General features: G+C 60.3%; 1 protein-coding gene across 1 annotated transcript in view; it reads left to right on the top strand.

The window, feature by feature from the left end:
- Positions 1 to 20763, top strand: part of GALNT9 (polypeptide N-acetylgalactosaminyltransferase 9) — a 75710-nt gene that overhangs the window by 17827 nt on the left and 37120 nt on the right. Inside the window, exon 2 of the mRNA XM_079151604.1 lies at positions 16565 to 16745. Coding sequence (XP_079007730.1) covers positions 16565 to 16745 — 181 coding nt within the window. The remainder of the gene's footprint in view (positions 1 to 16564; positions 16746 to 20763) is intronic.

Here is a 20763-nt window from a genome sequence, read left to right as displayed (position 1 = left end):
CAGCTCTCATTGTTGGGTGGGTCCAGCTCTCAATGTTGGGTGCGGTCCACCTCTCACTGTTTGGTGGGTCCAGCTCTCACTGTTGGGTGGGGTCCAGCTCTCACTTTTGGGTGGGTCCAGGTCTCACTGTTGGTTGGTTGTGGGTCTCACTGATGTGCCTGCTCTCAGTGTCGGGTGGGGTCCAGCTCACAGTGTTGTGTGGGGTGCAGTACTCACTGTTGTGTGGGGTCGACCTCTCACTGTTGGGTGGGGTCCATGTCTCACTGTTGTGTGGTTCCAGGTCTCACTGTTGGGTGGGTCCAGGTCTTCTGTTGGGTGAGGTCCAGCTCTCACTGTTGGGTGGGGTCCAGGTCTCACTGTCGGGTAGGGTCCCGGTGTCACTGCTGGGTGGGGTCCAGGTCTCACTGTTGGGTGGGGCCCAGGTCTCACTGTTGAGTGGGTCCAGGTCTCACTGTTGGGTGGGGTCCACGCTCACTGTTGGGTGGGTCCCGGTCTCACTGTTGGGTGGGTCCAGGTCTCAATGCTGGGTGGGTCCAGGTCTCACTGTTGGGTGGGGTCCAGGTCTCCCTGTTGGGTGGGTCCAGGTCTCACTGTTGGGTGGGGTCCAGGTCTCAATGCTGGGTGGGTCCAGGTCTCACTGTTGGGTTGAGGTCGAGGTCTCACTGTTGGGTGGGGTCCAGCTCTCACTGCTGGGTGGGGTTCAGGTCTCACTGTTGGGTGGGGTCCACCTCTCACTGTTGGGTGAGGTCCAGGTCTCACTGTTGGGTGGGTCCAGCTCTCACTGTTGGGTCGGGTCCAGCTCTCACTGTTGGGTGGGGTCCAGGTCTCACTATTGGGTGGGTCCAGCTCTCACTGCTGGGTGGGGTCCAGCTCTCACTGTTGAGTTGGGTCCAGGTCACACTGCTGGGTGGGGTCCAGGTCTCACTGTTGGGTGGGTCCAGCTCTCACTGTTGGGTGGGTCTAGCTCTCACTGTTTGGTGGGTCCAGCTCTCACTGTTTGGTTGGGTACAGGTCTCACTGTTGGGTGGGTCCATTTCTCACTGTTGGGTGGAGTCCAGCTCTCACTGTTTGGTGGGTCCAGCTCTCACTGTTTGGTTGGGTCCAGGTCTCACTGCTGGGTGGGGTCCAGCTCTCACTGTTGGGTGGTGTTCAGGTGTCACTGCTGGGTTGGTCCAGGTCTCACTGCTGGGTGGGTCTAGCTCTCACTGTTCGGTGGGGTCCAGCTCTCACTCTTTGGTGGGTCCAGCTCTCACTGTTGGGTTGGGTCCAGTTCTCACTGCTGGGTGGGGTCCAGTTCTCACTGCTGGGTGGGTCCAGGTCTCCCTGTTGGGTGGGTCCATGTCTCACTGTTGGGTGGGGACCAGGTCTCACTGCTGGGTGGGTCCATGTCTCCCTGTTGGGTGGGTCTAGGTCTCACTGCTGGGTGGGGTCCAGGTCTCACTGTTGGGTGGGGTCCAGGTCTCACTGCTGGGTGGGTCCAGGTCTCACTGCTGGGTGGGGTCCAGGTCTCACTGTTGGGTGGGTCGTCCTCTCACTGTTTGGTGGGTCCAGCTCTCATTGTTGGGTGGGTCCAGCTCTCAATGTTGGGTGCGGTCCACCTCTCACTGTTTGGTGGGTCCAGCTCTCACTGTTGGGTGGGGTCCAGCTCTCACTTTTGGGTGGGTCCAGGTCTCACTGTTGGTTGGTTGCGGGTCTCACTGATGTGCCTGCTCTCAGTGTCGGGTGGGGTCCAGCTCTCAGTGTTGTGTGGGGTGCAGTACTCACTGTTGTGTGGGGTCGACCTCTCACTGTTGGGTGGGGTCCATGTCTCACTGTTGTGTGGTTCCAGGTCTCACTGTTGGGTGGGTCCAGGTCTTCTGTTGGGTGAGGTCCAGCTCTCACTGTTGGGTGGGGTCCAGGTCTCACTGTTGGGTGGGTCCAGGTCTCACTGTTGGGTGGGGTCCAGGTCTCACTGTTGGGTGGTTTCCAGGTCTCACTGTTGAGTGGGTCCAGGTCTCACTGTTGGGTGGGGTCCACTCTCACTGTTGGGTGGGTCCCGGTCTCACTGTTGGGTGGGTCCAGGTCTCACTGCTGGGGGGGTCCAGGTCTCACTGTTGGGTGGGGTCCAGGTCTCCCTGTTGGGTGGGTCCAGGTCTCACTGCTGGGTGGGTCCAGGTCTCACTGTTGGGTGGGGTCCAGGTCTCCCTGTTGGGTGGGTCTAGGTCTCAATGTTGGGTGGGGTCCATGTCTCACTGCTGGGTGGGTCCACTCTCACTGCTGTGTGGGTTCCAGGTCTCACTGTTGAGTGGGTCGACCTCTCATTGTTTGGTGGGTCCAGCTCTCATTGTTGCGTGGGTCCAGCTCTCACTGTTGGGTGCGGTCCACCTCTCACTGTATGGTGGGGCCAGGTCTCACTGTTGGGTGTGTCCAGGTCTCACTGCTGGTTATGTCCAGGTCTCACTGTTGGGTGGGGTCCACTCTCACTGCTGGGTGGGGTCCAGGTCTCACTATTGGGTGGGTCCAGGTATCACTGTTGGGTGGGGTCCAGGACTCACTGTTGATTGGGGTCCGGGTCTCACTGATGTTCCAGCTCTCTGTCGGTTGGGGTCCAGGTCTCACTGTTGGGTGGGTTCCAGGTCTCATTGCTGGGTGGGGTCCAGCTCTCACTGTTGGGGGGGGTCCAGGTCTCACTGTTTGGTGGAGTCCAGGTCTCGTGGTTGGGTTGTGGTCCAGGTCTCACTATTGGGTGAGGTCAGCTCTCACTGTAGGGTGGGGTCCAGGTCTCACTGTTGGGTGAGGTCCAGGTCCCACTGTTGGGTTGAGGTCGAGGTCTTACTCTTGGGTGGGGTCCAGCTCTCACTGCTGGGTCGGGTCCAGGTCTCACTGTTGGGTGGGGTCCAGCTCTCACTGCTCGGTGGGGTCCAGCTCTCACTGTTGGTTGAGGTCCTGTTTCACTGTTGGGTTGAGGTCCAGGTCTCACTGTTGGGTGGGTCCAGCTCTCACTGTGGGGTGGGATTCAGCTCTCACTCTGGGTGGGGTCCAGCTCTCACTTATGGGTGGAGTCCAGGTATCACTGTTGGGTGGGCCCAGCTCTCATTGCTGGGTTGGGTCCAGCTCTCACTGTTGGGTGGGTCCAGCTCTCAAAGTTGGGTGTGGTCCAGGCATCACTGCTGGGTGGGTTCAGGTCTCATTGTTGGGTGGTTCCAGCTCTCACTGTTTGGTGGGTCTAGTTCTCACTGTTGGGTGGGGTCCAGCTCTCACTGTTTGGTGGGTCCAGCTCTCACTGTTGGGTGGGGTCCAGGACTCACTGTTTGGTGGGTCCAGCTCTCACTGTTGGGTGGGGTCCAGCTCTCACTGTTTCGTGGGTCCAGCTCTCACTGTTGGGTGGGGCCCAGGTCTCACTGCTGGGTAGGGTCCAGTCTCACTGCTGGGTGACGTCCAGGTCTCCCTGTTGGGTGGGGTCCAGGTCTCACTGCTGGGTGGGGTCCAGCTCTCACTATTGGGTGGGTCCATTTCTCACTGTTTGGTGGGTCCAGCTCTCAGTGTTGGGTGGGTCTAGCTCTCACTGTTGGGTGGGGTCCAGCTCTCACTGTTTGGTGGGTCCATTTCTCAATGTTTGGTGGGTCCAGTTCTCACTGCTGGGTGGGGTCCAGGTCTCACTGCTGGGTGGGGTCCAGTTCTCACTGCTGGGTGGGGTCCAGGTCTCAGTGTTGGGTGGGGTCCAGGTCTCACTGCTGGGTGGGTCCAGGTCTCACTGTTCTGTGGGGTCCAGGTCTCCCTGTTGGGTGAGTCCAGGTCTCCCTGTTGGGTGGGGTCCAGCTCTCACTTTTGGGTGGGTCCAGGTCTCACTGTTGGTTGGTTGCGGGTCTCACTGATGTGCCTGCTCTCAGTGTCGGGTGGGGTCCAGCTCTCAGTGTTGGGTGGGGTGCAGTATTCACTGTTGTGTGGGGTCCACCTCTCACCTTTGGGTGGGGTCCATGTCTCACTGTTGTGTGGTTCCAGGTCTCACTGTTGGGTGGGTCCAGGTCTCTCTATTGGGTGAGGTCCAGCTCTCACTGTTGGTGGGTTCCAGGTCTCACTGTCGTGTAGGGTCCCGGTGTCACTGCTGGGTGGGGTCCAGGTCTCACTGTTGGGAGGGGCCCAGGTCTCACTGTTGGGTGGTTCCAGCTCTCACTGTGGGGTTGAGGTCCAGCTCTCACTTTTGGGTGGGTCCAGCTCTCACTGTTGGGTTGATGTCCAACTCTCACTTTTGGGTCGGTCCAGCTCTCAATGTTGGGTTGAGGTCCAGCTCTCTCTGTTGGGTGGGTCCAGCTCTCACTGTTGGGTGGGTCTAGCTCTCACTGTTGGGTGGGGTCCAGTTCTCACTGCTGGGTGGGGTCCCGGTCTCACTGTTGGGTGGGTCCAGCTCTCATTGTTGGGTGGGGTCCAGGTCTCACTGCTGGGTGTGGTCCAGCTCTCACTTTTGGGTGGGTGCATTCCTCACTGTTTGGTGGGTCCAGCTCTCACTGTTGGGTGGGTCTAACTCTCACTGTTGGGTGGGGTCCAGTTCTCACTGTTTGGTTGGTGCAGCTCTCACTGTTGAGTTGGGTCCAGGTCTCACTGCTGGGTGGGTCCAGCTCTCACTGTTGGGTGGGGTCCCGCTCTCACTGTTTGGTGGGTCCAGCTCTCACTGTTGGGTGGGATCCAGTTCTCCCTGCTGAGTGGGGTCCAGTTCTCACGGCTGGGTGGGGTCCAGGTCTCCCTGTTGGGTGGGTCCAGGTCTCACTGTTGGGTGGGTTCCAGATCTCAGTGCTGGGTGGGTCCAGGTCTCACTGCTGGGTGGGGTCCAGGTCTCACTCTTGGGTGGGGTCCAGGTCTCCCTGTTGGGTGAGTCCAGGTCTCACTGTTGGGTGGGGTCCAGGTCTCACTGCTGGGTGGGTCCAGGTCTCACGGCTGGGTGGGGTCCAGGTCTCACTGTTCTGTGGGTCAACCTCTCACTGTTTGGTGGGTCCAGCTCTCATTGTTTTTTGGGTCCAGCTCTCAATGTTGGGTGCGGTCCACCTCTCACTGTTTTTTGGGTTCAGCTCTCACTGTTGGGTGGGTCCAGCTCTCACTGTTGGGTGTGGTCCAGGTCTCACTGCTGGGTTGGTCCAGGTCTCTCTGTTGGGTGTGTCCAGTACTCATTGTTGGGTGGGGTCCAGCTCTCACTGTTTGGTGGTTCCAGCTCTCACGGTTTGGTGGAGTCCAGGTCTCACTCCTGGTGGGTCCAGCTCTCACTGTTGGTGGGGTCCAGCTCTCACTGTTTTGTGGTTCCAGCTCTCACTGTTTGGTGGAGTCCAGGTCTCACTGCTGGGTGGGTCCAGCTCTCACTATTCGGTGGGGTCCAGCTCTCACTGCTTGGTGGTTCCAGCTCTCACTGTTGGGTGGGGTCCAGTTCTCACTGCTGGGTGGGGTCCAGGTCTCACTGCTGGGTGGGTTCCTGGTCTCACTGTTGGTGGGTCCAGCTCTCACTGTTGGGTTTGGTCCAGTTGTCACTGCTGGGTGGGGTCCAGGTCTCACTGTTGGGTGGGTCCATTTCTCACTGTTTGCTGGGTCCAGCTCTCACTGTTGGGTGGGTCTAGCTCTCACTGTTGGGTGGGGTCCAGGTCTCACTGCTGGGTGGGGTCCCGGTCTCACTGTTGGGTGGGTCCAGCTCTCACTGTTGGGTGGGTCCAGCTCTCACTGCTGGGTGGGGTCCAGCTCTCACTGTTGGGTCGGTGCAGGTCTAACTGTTGGGGTGATGTCCAGCTCTCACTGTTGGGTGGGGTCCAGGTCTCACTGTTGGGTGGGGTTTAGGTCTCACTCCTGGGTAGGATCCAGCTCTCACTGTTGGGTGGATCCATTTCTCAATGTTTGGTGGGTCCAGCTATCACTGTTGGGTGGGTCCAGCTCTCACTGTTGGGTTGATGTCCAGCTCTCACTGTTGGGTGGGTCCAGCTCTCAATGTTGGGTTGAGGTCCAACTCTCTCTGTTGGGTGGGTCCAGCTCTCACTGTTGGGTGTGGTCCAGATCTCACTGCTGGGTTGGTCCAGGTCTCACTGTTGGGTGGGTCCATTTCTCACTGTTTGCTGGGTCCAGCTCTCACTGTTGGGTGGGTCTACCTCTCACTGTTGGGTGGGGTCCAGGTCTCACTGCTTGGTGGGTTCAGCTCTCACTGTTGGGTTTGGTCCAGTTGTCACTGCTGGGTGGGGTCCAGGTCTCACTGTTGGGTGGGTCCATTTCTCACTGTTTGCTGGTCCAGCTCTCACTGTTGGGTGGGTCTAGCTCTCACTGTTGGGTGGGGTCCAGGTCTCACTGCTGGGTGGGGTCCCGGTCTCACTGTTGGGTGGGTCCAGCTCTCACTGTTGGGTGGGTCCAGCTCTCACTGCTGGGTTGAGGTCCAGCTCTCACTGCTGGGTGGGTCCAGCTCTCACTGTTGGGGTGATGTCCAGCTCTCACTGTTGGGTGGGGTCCAGGTCTCACTGTTGGGTGGGGTTTAGGTCTCACTCCTGGGTAGGATCCAGCTCTCACTGTTGGGTGGGTTCAGCTCTCAATGTTGGGTTGAGATCCAGCTCTCACTGTTGGGTGGGTCCAGCTCTCACTGTTGGGTGGGGTCCAGGTCTCACTGTTGTTTGGGGTCCGAGTCTCACTGATGTTCCAGCTCTCACTGTCCGTTGGGGTCCAGGTCTCACTGTTGGGTGGGGTCCAGCTCTCACTGTTGGGTGGTTTCAGGGTCTCACTCTTGGGTGGGTCCTTCGCTCACTGTTGGGTGGGTCTAGCTCTCACTGTTGGGTGGGTCCAGGTCTCACTGCTGGGTGGGGTGCAGCTCTCACTGTTGGGTGGGTCCAGGTCTCACTGCTTGGTTGGTCCAGGTTTTACTGTTGGGTGGGGTCCAGGTCTCACTGCTGGGTGGGGTCCAGGTCTCACTGTTGGGTGGGGTCCACCTCTCACTGTTTTGTGGGTCCAGCTCTCACTGTTGGGTGGGTCCAGCTCTCACTGATGGGTGCGGTCCCCCTCTCACTGTTTGGTGGGTCCAGCTCTCCTTGTTGGGTGAGGTCCAGCTCTCACTCTGGTGGGTCCAGCTCTCAGTGTTGGGTGGGGTCCAGGTCTCACTGCTGTGTGGGGTCCAGGTCTCACTGTTCGGTGAGTCCAGGTCTCACTGTTGGGTGGGTCCAGGTCTCACTGTTTGGTGGTGTCCAGGTCTCACTGTTCGGTGGGTCCAGGTCTCACTGTTGGGTGGGTCCAGGTCTCATTTTTGGGTGTGTCCAGCTCTCACTGTTTGGTTGGTACAGCTCTCACTGTTGGGTGGGTCCAGATCTCATTTTTGGGTCGGGTCCAGGTCTCACTTCTGGGTGGGGTCCAGCTCTCACTGTTGGGTGGGTGCACTTCTCACTGTTGGGTTTGGGTCCAGGTCTCAGTCTGGGTGGGTCCAGCTCTCACTGTTGGGTTGAGGTCCAAGTTTTACTGTTGGGTTTATGTCCAGGTCTCACTACTGGGTTGTTCCAGGTCTCTCTGTTGGGTGGGTCCAGTACTCATTGCTGGGTGGGGTCCAGCTCTCACTGTTGGGTGGGGTCCAGGTCTCACTGTTGGGTTGGTCCAGGTCTCACTGTTGGGTGGGTCCAGCTCTCACTGCTGGGTGGGGTCCAGCTCTCACTCTGGGTCGGTCCAGCTGTCACTTTTGGGTGGGTCCAGGTCTCACTTTTGGGTGGGTCCAGCTCTCACTGCTGTGTGGCGTCCAGCTCTCACTGTTGGGTTGAGGTCCAGCTCTCAGTATTGGGTTGAGGTCCAGCTCTCACTGTTGGGTTGAGGTCCAGCTCTCACTATTGGGTTGAGGTCCAGCTCTCACTGTTGTTTTCACTAGGTGCAGGTCAATCTGACCTGGCTGCCATCTGGGGCCTCAGTTGCCACCCAGTCCCTCTCTGGGCTTCTTATGGCCCTGGGTCCCCAGGGAAGGCCTGTCCGAATGTCTGTGTGTCTCCAGGAGACAAGCTGTGAGAAGCCGTGTGGGTGGTGCGGTACTAATGCCTGCCTCTCTTCCCGGTCAGTGTCCCCCTCCTTCCTGGGGCCTCTCGTTCTGTCTGGCCGCCCTGTGGCTGGCCGCCTGTCCGTTTGGCGGCTTCCGGTCTCCTGGATCCTTGGCTCCAGTGGCTGCGACAGATGGGAGTCAGTGACTCAGACGTGGGTGCTGGGAGCCACACCCCCACACTACACTTCCAGCTGGCTGCCTGCGCAGGCCGCTCCTGCAGGGGAAGTTTGCAGGACTTTGGGGAGCGGGTGGTTCATCCACTCCCCGGGACTCCTGGCTAGCCGGTGGGCAGCGTGTTTTCCTGGGTGGCGCTGGACAGGGAAGGCAGCGGCTCTTCCTATGCAGGGCTCTTGCCTTCTGTGCCAAGCAGGGACTCTAGACACTTGGGTCCTTTATTTCTGCACTCAACAGACTCCAACTGAGGTGCTGCCTGCGTGTGGTTGGTCTTCCACGTTGATCGTGGGGTCCAGTGGGCTGGTGGACGTCCCCAGGGGCCTGGCTCGATTCGAATTCCTGCTCCTCTCTTCCTGTTTTGTGCGTGTCCCCTTGTGGTCACGTGATGACTGTTCCAGCTCTGAGCATTAACCCTGCCCCTGCTCCTGCCGGCCTCTCTCTGGGCCTGCCCAGCCCTCTGCTGCTCCTCCAGGGACTGCGGGTCCAGGTCCGCAGCAAGACCGTTGCCTCTGGCGCCTCCCTGGAATCAGACAGCACAGACAGCCTTGAGGCCACGTCCACAAGGTCAGGGGACTCCCTTCAGTGTCTCCATCCAGCCCCTCACCTCCACCATCCACTGGGTCGGCCCGTCAGCTCTGGGCTCTGGGGCCTCCCTGCCCCGACTGGCCTCTGCCTGGAAGCGGAACCATGGCTCTGGGCTGCCGGTTCCTCCTAAGGAGCTGCAGAGCACATGTCCGCCTGGAGTCTGGAGGCTTCGGGGGAGCAGCTGGGCAGCACTCACCAGAGGCCCGAGGATGGGCCTGACCATCCCACCCTCTGTTCTCCTGTCCTTCTGGAGCTGGCTGCTCTCCTGGTCCTTCTGCCACGCCATGGTCCAGGTCATCCCTGTAAACTGCCCCAAGGGTCCTCCTGGCCCAGGCCAAGGGAGCCGCCCTCCCCTGGTCCTGCCTGCTGGGAGCAGAGGGCCAGGCAGCAGCCCCCAGCAGCCCTGGGGCAGCCCCACTGGGCGTCTGGTGCTGGCCACGCAGCCCCACTGGGCGTATGGTGCTGGCCACGGCTCTACTCCATGCCACGGATCCCTCACGGCTGTGGCAGGGAGGGAGGCTGCCAGGACCAGCATCCGCGGTGGAACAGCTGGACATTCTGGGGCTGCGCTGCCCTGACAAATGACCACATGCCGGTGACTTGGAACACTTATCTCCACGGTCCTGGAGTCCCGAGGCCCCACGGTGGCCTCACTGGGCTGGGACCAAGGGGGTAGCACGGCGGTGCAACCTGAGCCTCGGCCCCACTGGGACCACCCAGGTACCCTCCCGCCTCAAGGTCTCAACTGAACCACGTCTAAAAAGGCCCAGGGAGAGGCCCCGGGGTCTCCACATCCAAGTCCGTCCTGTTGCATGGACGCGCGTGGGCTTGTTTGCTGATTTCAGCCCATTTCTTCCAAAATATGAACAAGGCCCTGATATGTGGAGACATGAGTCTGTTGCTGCCCTTCCCCCGAAACCTCGGAAGGGGGGTCCTCTTTGCCCCGTCCCAGGTGGCAGTAACGGACATGAGCAGTGCTGTGAGCCTCCATGGCCGTCTTGGTGTGCGGCTGAGGGACGTGGGAAGGGGACCGAGTGCCTCGCAGGGCTCCCACGCCGAGTTGCTCCGCACACAGCGGCTCAGCCCACCAAGACGCCTCTCCTCCCGTTACTGGCGGTTAGAAAAGCGCCTCCCGGGCCACAGGAAAGGACCTCGAGTGACAGGTCCACAGAAGCGGAACCGCTGGGCGCTCTCTCCCAGCGACCTGCGAGGGCCGCCCTGTCCCCACACGGGAGCTGCTTCTCTTGCAGGTCACTCTGGCTCCGAGCCAGAGGGCAGAGCCTCCTGAGGGGTGCGGTGGGAGGGCTGAGGACCGCTCTGCCTGCCCTGCCCTGCACCATCACAGCCCAGAGCCACCCGCAGCCCGGTGCTCTGCTGCCAGCTGGGCGTGGCCCTCGCCAGGGCCATTGCCACCAGGCCCGGGCCTAGGCCATGCCTAGGACAGTGGCCCCCCGTCTGTCCACACGTGAGAACCACTGGGGATTGGTTAACAGGTCCAGCACTGGCCACACCCAGGCCAGTCAGGTCACTCCCTGGAGTGAGCCCAGGAGCATTCTCAGGTCCCAGGTGGTCTGGACACAGCCTGGCACAGAACCAGGCCCCTGGGCAGCTGTCTCCAGCTGTGTCTGTGCAGGGACCCGGGCTTTGTCCCACCTCAGCTCCGGGGCCACCCCATGCCTCTGCGTGGCAGGTGGGGCGCACGTTCTCGCATTCCTAACACCCAGGTACGCGGGTGCTGCTGGCCCGGGACTCCCTGGAGCGTTCTGTCCTTAGGGAGGACGGCGGGCCTCACTGCTCTTTTGGACCCAAGCCCCATAGCCCCACAGGTGGAGCTGGACGGGGAAACGCCAAGCCCCAGCCCCACCCTGCACAGAGCACTCCAACCCCAGGCCCTGCTCACCTCCCTCCAGGATGCTGAGCTTCTAATGCCCACCTGTGTCCAGCGGCCTGCCCAGGTTACTGTGTTCACCCTCACCTTCCTGCATTATCACAATGCATGTCCCTAACACTAGCTCACAAAAAATAAGAATAAAAATAACTGCCCCTTGCTCAGATTTTTCATGGTTCCAAACAAGGAGACGGAGTTCATTCTGGTTGTCCTGCCTGGGAGCCCAGCCCTTTGGAGAGCCCCGGGGACCAGCCAACACCTGTGACACTGCCCGAGCAGCGCCACCCCTCTGCAGCAGGGTGGCCCAAAGCTGCTCAAGCTTACGTCTGCCAGACAGGGTCGCCTGGGAGTCCTGGCTGCGGTCCACCCACAGAAACATGTCCATGGGCTGGCAGCTTGCCAGGTGGTTCCCAGAGCCCAGTGCAAGTGAGAAGCGCCCAGGGAGCCCCCTGTGCAACTCCAGCTGCACAGAATGCTCTCAGCTAAAACCACCCCTGAGGACGTTTCCACGAGAGAAGTCACAACGCGCACAACGATGACCCCGGAGCCAGTGACGGGTGTGACGGAGCGATCCACGAGACGAGGATGACGAGGGCGGGCTGAGAGAGGTGGCAGCCAGCTGTTGTCTTCAAAATCATTTAAAAATAAAAGAAACCGAACCCCCAGAGAGGTGATATTATGAAGAAAGAAAACAGGTTGGGAAAAATGAACATGGAACTTCCAGAAATTAAATCTATTACCATTAAAACCAAAAGTCCAATGTACGATTGAACAGGGAACTAGACACGGCTAACGAGAGGATTCACCACGTGGAAGGTGTTCCTGAGGAGGCGGCCCAGGCCCTACCATGGCACAGAGGGGAGGGCAGGGGGCTTCGTGAGAGGGCGAAGACAGCGGGCAGCTCTGTCTTGGAGGTGGTCCACGAGCAGAGACGGAGCACAAAGGAGAGCTGGAGGCTGAGTGTCCACCATTCATGAAAGACCCGATGCTCACCTGAAAGCAAAGGTGCCCCCAGCAGGACAGAGTAGGAAAGGGCCACCGGACACAGAGACCCCAGGCTGATGGACAGAGTAGGAAAGGGCCACCGGACACAGAGACCCCGGGCTGATGGACAGAGTAGGAAAGGGCCACCGGACACAGAGACCCTGGGCTGATGGACAGAGTAGGAAAGGGCCACCGGACACAGAGACCCCAGGCTGATGGACAGAGTAGGAAAGGGCCACCGGACACAGAGACCCCAGGCTGATGGACAGAGTAGGAAAGGGCCACCGGACACAGAGACCCCAGGCTGATGGACAGTGTAGGAAAGGGCCACCGGACACAGAGACCCCAGGCTGATGGACAGAGTAGGAAAGGGCCACTGGACACAGAGACCCCAGGCTGATGGACAGTGTAGGAAAGGGCCACCGGACACAGAGACCCTGGGCTGATGGACAGAGTAGGAAAGGGCCACTGGACACAGAGACCCCAGACTGATGGACAGAGTAGGAAAGGGCCACTGGACACAGAGACCCCAGGCTGACAGAGCAGAGAGGAAAGAACATAGAATCAACCCAAGAGAACTTTGCCAAGGGGACCGTGCGCAATAGCCAGGCGTCCAGAAGACTAGAACTGTGTGTCTGAGCTGGGGAGGGAGTGACCACCAGCTCAGGGTTCTCGACCCAGCTGGACCACAAACCAGGAGTGGTGGCAAAATAAGACCCATTTGCAAGGGGAGGAGGGAGGCGGGAGGTCCCCACTGGCAGTGTGGCTGACAGGTTCCCCAGCTGCAGGCTGGGCCTCGGAGAGAACAGGCTGAACTCAGAGGGAGGGTGCGGGGAGCCGGGGAGCAGAGGCGTGGTGTGCACGTCCGGGGACCCTGGCTGTGTGGACAACAGTAGAGACAGCTGTGCTGAGACGCACGGAGAACCCAAGGGCGACGGGAACCTGGGCCTCCACAGCGCCTGGGAGGCTGCAGGCGAGAGACTCCTGGCAGTGAAACGGGGCCATTAAAGCCCCGGCTCCTGGGAGAGGCCCGCGCAGGCCTTGGCCTCCCAGAGCTCGGGTGTGGGGAAACCCCAGAGGGGCCCGAGGAGGACCCAGTCCACGCGACAGGCTCTGGTCGCGCCGCAGCGGCCCAGTGGGAAGCCGGCACCCGACACGGGATCCTGTCCAGCCCCTGTGTAGCCTGCGGCCTCGTCCCGCACACCAGCATCCACTGCAGAAGGACGGAGCAAGGGGGTGACACACTTGCAGATAAGCTCTGACTCGCCGTCTCCCCTGGACGAGAAGCTGTCCTGCGGAAGGTCAGGAAGAGCTTGGAAGCAGGTGACGCTGGGAACATGGCTCATGAACACCACCGAGATCTGCATAGAGGGTGATTCATGGAGGACGTTGAGATACCGGAAAAGAAAGCCAACATGAACCATCTTCGCCTGTTGTGCCCAAGGTTTCAGGAAAGCCACGCGCCATCTAAACAAAGTTGAGGAAGGAGACCACAAGTGGGAACCACTGAATGGAAAATAACACACGGAGCGCGGGCGGGGGACAGGGGGACTTCCTCCTGAAGGTCAGTGGCTGGGCGGGCTGGGGACAGGCTTGCCTGATGCCTCACAGAGAGCCTGTGTCCACCCAGCCATCCCTCCTGACCCTGCTGCCTGGGAGGCCCCTCTGCCTTCTGCAATCTGCCTCTGCACTGCCCCACTGGCCATCGGACAGCCCCATGGCGTGGCCCCTGGCGTGGGCCCTGTGGCATGCCCCATGGCGTGGCCCCTGGCGTGGCCCCTGGCGTGGCCCCTGGCATGGCCCTGTGGCGCCTGTTCACCCCCCCATCCCCTCTGGGCAGCCCCTCCCCAGAGCCTCTTCCTGCTCCATCTCCACGGTTCTTCCTGCTGCATCTGCACGGTTGTGCCTCTGTCCCCTGATGGCTCAGCTGGAGAGCAGAGGCGCCCTCCCCTCCACGGCCCCCAGGCCCCGCATGCTCCATGTTGTCCACTTAGGTCCTGTGGACCCGGCAGACGTGGCTGTGCCTCCTGCTCCGCCTGGGCTGGTGCCCTCAGTGTCCCTCCCCTGCCTGGCTCCCTCGATGGCTGCCTGGAGTCGTCCGCAGGGCCCTCTTACTCCGTGTCCCCCTCTGGGTCCCGTCGCCTCTCCTGGGCCACCCTGCCCCCCCACCACCCCCAGTGCAGGCCAGGTGTGGGGTGCAGCCCCCCTAGCCAGGCTGCTCTGCTGGACACCATGGTCTCCTGGCTCTGGCCCCTCCTGGCCTGGCTCTTGGGGGTGCTCCACGTGCTCAGGATGGGCAGTGAGGGAGGCACCTTTGAAACAGCAGTGAGAGCGGGTGGACGGGAACTCAGACCTCACGCGCCGAGCCTGGGCATAGCGCTCGACGCCCTCAGCTCCGTCTGCCGTGCTGCGTGTCCAGGCTGAGGCCAAGGTGGGTGTCTTCTCATCACACTGCGGGGGGTCGCCACGGCCGCAGAGGCGCCAGCAGGGAGTGACGTCTCCACAAGCAAGTGTGGCCAACACAGCTCCTCACCTGCGCATCGCCTGTGGACTCGGGCGTGGCCATGACCCGAGGGTGAGGCGCTGGCAGAGCCAGTAGGCCAGCTGGGCAGGAAGTGGGCAGAGGTTGATGCCTCGAGAAGCAGAGGTCCACCTGCCTCTTAAAGTCAAAGGTGACCATCGCATAAGTAAAAATAGCAGCAGCTGAGGGAACCAGAGGCGCGGGTGGAGGTGGCAGTGGACACGACTCATTTTTCACGCCAAGGAGCCTGGGGACTTGTCTGCTGCTGAGGAAGCGAGAGCTGGATTTGGGGCTTGCTCTGCGCGCAGGCGCCGGGGGAGAGGACCAGCACTGGAGCCAGGAAAGCAGCTCTCGGCTGCGCGGTCCTCTGGGCTGTCTGGACCTCGAGCCCTCACGAGTGGACAGGAAGCCATTCTGGCCAGGTCGGGGGCTGCTCTGACCCAGGAGGCCCCTTGGCAGACTTCTCAAAGTCGGGAGCAGGAACGCACATCGGCATTTCTAAGAAGCCCGGCCACGGACGTCCCATGGCCGATCGTGCTGTTTCACCCGCGTCCTGCCCTGCGTGAGCACCTACCCTGCCCGCCCATTCGAAGCAGAATCTTCCAGAAAGCACAGAGGCGCGAAAGCCTGGAGACCTGGTCTTGCAGAGCGGAGAAGCCCCCTGGCTGGGCAGGGTTGAGGGCAACCTGCCCTCAGCCAGGGCTGGTCCTCCTGGGCCTTTAGTCCCTCCCCAGGACTGGACCCACAGTCTACTGGTTTGGAGGAGGGAGGGTGGGCATTTGCACTGTGTCCACAGCCTAGGTGGAGGCCAGAGACCTCTCCAGAGGCTGATAGGAGGCAGCTCAGGGATAGAAACCTTGGCCTTTTTTTTCTGGCTTACACTCCAAGCCCTGCCGTCCACTCCATGAAACTGTCCATATCTCCCAATTGGGAGACCAAGGGCTGCCCTCACACATGGACACTGCCCTGCTCCCTTTGGGAGCCATGTTCTGAGCTGAGTCTCTCTCCTGGCTCCAATGTCTAGACCTTTCCTCAACCTGGTGTCCCCAGGCACCCTTCCCCTCCCACCCATGACGTCCAGCCTGCCGCCAGGGAGTCCTGCTCATTCCCTGCAGCTCCTGTGCTCCTGAGCTTTGGTGGACAGCGTCCTCCCCCTCTGGCGTCTTTGCCCCAGTAGCAGTCCTTGGCGGTCGCCTCCCACAGCAGGCAGGGGTTCACAATTAGTTTGAATGACAGGGACTGACACTATCCAGGGCTGAGAGGAACTGCTTTGCTTTTGAAAGTTTGATTTCCTTCAGTTCTTTGCAATATTTTATTTTTTAACATTAATGAAGACTTTGCTTTTCATCCCAGTTTCAGGTTTATAGACCAAATAAGCTCAAAGTGCAGAGAAGTCCACAGCCCCTGTGCCCCCCACACTGCTGTTATTGACTGTTAGTGTGACAATGTTAGAGTGATCAGTCAATATTGATACCTGCTTGCTAACCTGAGCCAATATCTGATATACACCCCTTTGCTGACCTGAGCATTGATGTTTGCTAACGGGTGCATTGACACATGGTCCCTAGTCTGGGCTTATTGATACATGGTTGCTAGTCTAAGCTTATTGACTCACTTGCTAGTCAGAGCATATTGATACATGGTTGCTAGTCTGAGCTTATTGATACATGGTTGCTAGTCAGAGCTTATTGATACATGGTTGCTAGTCTGAGCTTATTGATACATGGTTGCTAGTCTGAGCTTATTGATACATGGTTGCTAGTCAGAGCATATTGATACATGGTTGCTAGTCTGAGCTTATTGATACATGGTTGCTAGTCAGAGCATATTGATACATGGTTGCTAGTCTGAGCTTATTGATACATTGTTACTAGTCAGAGCATATTGATACATGGTTGCTAGTCTGAGCTTGATACATGGTTGCTAGTCTGAGCTTATTGATACATGGTTGCTAGTCTGAGCTTACTGACACATGGTTGCTAGTCTGAGCTATTGACCCACTTGCTAGTCTGAGCATATGGATACAGGGTTGCCAGTCTGGGCGTACTGATCCGTGGTTCGTACTGATCCGTGATTGCCAGTCTGAGTGTGTCGACACACTTGCTAACTTGAGCTGTTACTGGTGCACGATGACGATGACAGACAGCAGGCTCCTCTGCTGCACTCCGTGTGGAGGCAGCCAATTGCAGCCACCTACAGTGTCACAGAGGTGCTGCCCTTGGTCCCTGGTGCCCCTGCTTGCCCACCCCACCCCTACTGCCTGTGCTTCCTGACTGTCCTGCTGCCTGTCCTGGGGTGTAGCGTCGGAGTCTGAGGAACGTGCTGTCTGCTCCTGAGAGGGATCAGGGGAGATGGCTGTCTGCAGGCTGCCCTGGCTCCGCCTGACCGGACCTCTCCTGTTCCCCTGCAGGTCTCGCCAAGCCCATCGGCCTGGTGGAGGGACCGGGTGGCCTGGGCCAGGGAGGCATGGCGGCCACCCTGCAGGACGACAGCCAGGAGAGGGAAGGCAAGTACGAGGAGTATGGCTACAACGCACAGCTCAGCGACCGCATCTCCCTGGACAGGACCATCCCTGACTACAGGCCCAAGAAGTGAGTGCCCAGCAGCCACGGGAGGGAGCGGGCTGCAGAGCCCAGTGGTCAGCCACCCCTCTCGCTGCCTCTGTCTCTTTGCCATCTCCCGCCCTGCCCTGTCTCTTCGTGTTCTTCTCCTTCCCTCCCCCTCCCCCTCGTCTCTTGATCTCTGTCTCTCTCTCCCTCGTCTCTTGATCCCTCTCCCTCTCTTTCTCCCTCTTATCTCTTGATCTCTCTCCTTCTCTCTCTCCCTCTCTCCCCCATCTCTCATCTCTTGATCTCTCTCTCTGTCTCTGAGTTTCTCTGGCCACGCCAGCCTCTTCCTCACCCAGCCACCAGACACACCCTCCCTCTGAACAGCAGCTGGCAGGTGGAGAGGTGGTCGTCCTGGCTGAGTTCCTGCGGGCCCCGCCCGCCTGCTCCTCCTGCGGGGCAGTCCCGGCCGTGCTGCCGTGGACCTGTTCAGGGAGCGTGTGTTGAGTCTAAGACACACCCTCGGCAGGCAGTGGCCCTCCTGTCCCACCACCCTGAAGCCGAGGCAGCCCCCTCCCCGTTGTGGCCATGCCCCAGTCCTGAGGACGGCTCCCCACCCGCGACCCTTACAGCCGTGGTGAAGGCACAGGCTGCCTGGTGGGGCTGAGCTGGGGGTGCCTGGGCTGGCCCTGGAGGTGCCTGCACATCGGGCTGCCTCTCCCCATCTGCAGAGCCCGGCAGGACAGAGCCCTGTCCCTGAGTGTGTGGGCACCTGGGCTGAATTCCACATGTGATTCAGTGGCAGGCAGAGGCTTGGTGACTTTCCTGTCCCCAGGAGCAATGCTGAAGGACAGGCAGATGGGGAGATGGGGTCTGTTTCCTGCTCATTTGAGGACCCCCATCATGGACCTGGAGACCAGGATCCGCATGCAGGGCTTGCAGGGAAGAGAAGGCCAGCAGGCAGGAGGTTGAAGCCCAGGAAGGCACCTGGTCCTGGGCCATGCGGGAACAGCCCACACACACCTGGAGTCCTTCAGACAGGGAGAGCAGGGCGGGTGGGGCATGGCCACCCTGCCACCTGGGGACGCTGGCGCGTCTGGGTGTCAGTGTGTGGACCTCATGGTCACCCCTGGTCCACAGGCAGGGTTGGCTTCCCGTGAGCAAAGATGAGGTGGGAAGTCCTTTTGAGTGAAAAACGTACTTGAGTTTAAAACAGGGTGATTTTCAAAAGCTCGCTAAGTAAAAAGGGAGTAGTGGTCCTGACGTGGCAGCTGTCCCAGACGTGGCCCAGGGACCTGCCACGCGTCACCGGCCTGTGTGTGCCTGTCTGCACGTGTGCATGTGTGTGCACGTGCGTGTGTGTGCGTGTGCGTGGTTCCCTGGTGTTCTGGCTGCCAGGGTGAACAAATGCCTGTTGGTTGTGGCAGCTGGGGTTTGCGTCCTTCTGTGGGCTGTGAGACTGGCGGCCAGGTGCAGCTGGAAGACCCCGTTCCTGGAGCCTGACATTTGCTGGCAGGATAGGGAGCCGGGCAGAGCTGAGCACCTGGTGTGGTTTATGTGGCAGGGCAGCCTGGGACCAGCCAAGGCAGAGCCCAGGAGAGGCCAGCACCAGCTCTGTCCCCAAGGAACAGCCCTCCTGGTACCCACTTGCCAAGTGTGGGCTCCCCAGGAGCTCCCCCAGCCTCACAGCCACAGCAACTGCCCACGAGCCTGCGTGTCTCCAGCCGTCCAGAGTCAGACTGTCCATGGTGGCCCAGGGCCCAGGACAACCGGGACAGGGACCGGGCAGCAGCAGGGCTGTGGCTGGGCAGAGCTGGACCCCTGCGAGTGGGACCCTCTCCTGACATGGGGCAGAGGAGTGGTCCCACGTGACCCAACACTGGTCACCCATCCGTGCTCCTCCCTGGGGCCCAGGGCTCCGGTTTCGGAAGGACCCGATCTTCTCGGAACCTTATCCAGTGCCTCTCTCGAGGCCTGCAGCTCAAGACGCTAAGTGGAAAGTTCCAGAAACAAGGAGTCACAAGTTCCCGCGTGCCCTGCTGAGTCACACGGTCGTCTGTCCTGCCTGGATGAGTGCAGCCCTCGGTCAGCAGTCCACCCTGGAGACTACCCGCCGCTGGCACTCAGAACGGCGCTCGCTCGACCCTAGCTCTGCTAAAAGGTGGCGCTGGGGCTTCTGCGACGGCTGCGGCACGGTCATGGCTTCATTGCGGGTGGCTGATGTGCCTGCCTCATTAACGGACCCCTCGCCGGTTGCGGTGCCTGGGAGTGGACAGTCTCCTGGTCTGGCACCGCCCTGGGTTCTGGCATTCCTGGGGCTCGGGACGTGTCCGTGACAAGGTGACCGGGTCTGTGCTGCACCTGCTAGTTCTGCCCCCGTCCCTCACGCCTGGCCCCTGTCTCCAGTGACTCCACTGCCTTCGTTTCCGCCAGAGCCATCTGGTCTGAAGTTGGTGACCCTGGTCCTGCCCCTCAGGCCAGGGGCTCTGCCTCCAGGGCGGGACATCTGAGTCAGGACCCCTGTGTGCTGCTGAGGCTGCTTTCCCAGCAAGGTGGAGATGGGGCCCCCACTGCCGAGCTCCAGCCCCTGGCCTCTCCCACCAGGGAGCAGAGGCTTCTCCACGCAGATGTGGGTCCATGTGCCACGGTGGCTGGTGGTCACCTGCAGCCCCAGGTCCCGTGTGGGGACCTCCCCTCATCCACGGCCAGCCCCAGGCAGGAGCAGATCACGTGAACAGGTCTAAGCCAATCAGAGCATTATGGCCCACCAGTCAGCAATTGGCTTGGGGCTGCTAGTCACATGGTCTAAACCACTCCAATCAGAATGGATCTTGGACTTACCTCCAGGCCATTGAGAAGGAAATGCCAATCTTTTCCCCACCAGGTAACCCTTCAGGGATGGATCTGGGGAGCTGCAGCCCCTTATCATTAAGAGGGGACAGTGAGAAGCTTCCAGGGCCGCTTCCAGAAACCCAAGGAAAACCCACTGCAGTGGACGGCAGAATGGGGAGTCAGGAGGAATTCTTCCAGTGCCAGCATGTGGGCCTGGATGCTGCTGGTCCTGAAGCCGCCCCTACCTTCCCAGTAAATTAGTGTGCACACTTTCAACCTTTTGCTTAAGCAAGTCTAAGCTTCTCTGCTTCTTAAAGCTGAGGGTTCCCCCTTGTCCCCTGGGTGGGTGCTAGTGCAGCCACATCCTCAGCGCACCTCCCTCCTAGGGTCTGGCTGGGCCTGGGATTTCCCCACAGTAAGGGCTCCTCCTGCTTCTGCTGAGGATTCAGCTCTGGCTTCTTCCCTTACAGGGCAAGTGCCTACCTCCCCCCAGAAACCGCTATCACGGAAGAAGGCGTGGGGTGGGCCTGGGAGGGGCTTGCACTGAGGTCACGCCTCGCCCGTGGGAAAATGGCTGGCAGAAGCTCGGATGGGAGGCTGGCCTCTCCACCTCCCTGAGTTAGAGAATGTGGATTTCTGTTTAGCTCTCCACCTGTTCATTTATATCCCATTTCTTCCCAGAGAGAGGTGAGGCTTCGGCAGCAGAGGCAGGCAGAGGCCCCCAAACACGCAATGTGGACTAAGCTGCCATGGCAGAGTCTGCGGCCTGCCCGCCCCTCCTGGGCTCTGCCTGGACCTCCCTCCAGCTCTGCACCAGCAAGGATTCCAGGGCCATCTGTGTGCAGTGACAGTTCTCCTGAGCATGTTAGAACCGGGGAGGGGACTTGGCTGGAGAGGCCCAGGGCCTGGGCAGTGGGCAGGTGCCTGGCCCTTGTCTGGGCTTGGTTATGCGGCACTTGCTGCCCAGTGCTGCCCAGACCCGGGGTGAGCCTCTCAGTCCCTGCAGCAAGGCTTGGAGGTGGGGACATTTCTGTCTGCACCGTGTGGATGGGGAAGACAAGGCAGGAAAGGCCGCATCTCTTGCTTGAGATGGTGTGTAGGCAGCAGAGCCGGCACTTGCCAGTCCAGAGACTATGACCCTCGTTCTGAAGATCCAGTGGGGTGGGAAAGTGGAGGCTGGGGGCCAGGAGGCTGTACCCGGCGTGGGCTGGGACGGCTGCTGTTCTGCCTC

Source organism: Sciurus vulgaris, assembly GCF_902686455.1.
Source record: "Sciurus vulgaris genome assembly, chromosome: 8".
In the NCBI taxonomy this organism is placed as follows: domain Eukaryota; kingdom Metazoa; phylum Chordata; class Mammalia; order Rodentia; family Sciuridae; genus Sciurus; species Sciurus vulgaris.
Note: the sequence above shows the minus strand (reverse complement) of the source record. Positions and strands in the feature narration are given on the sequence as shown.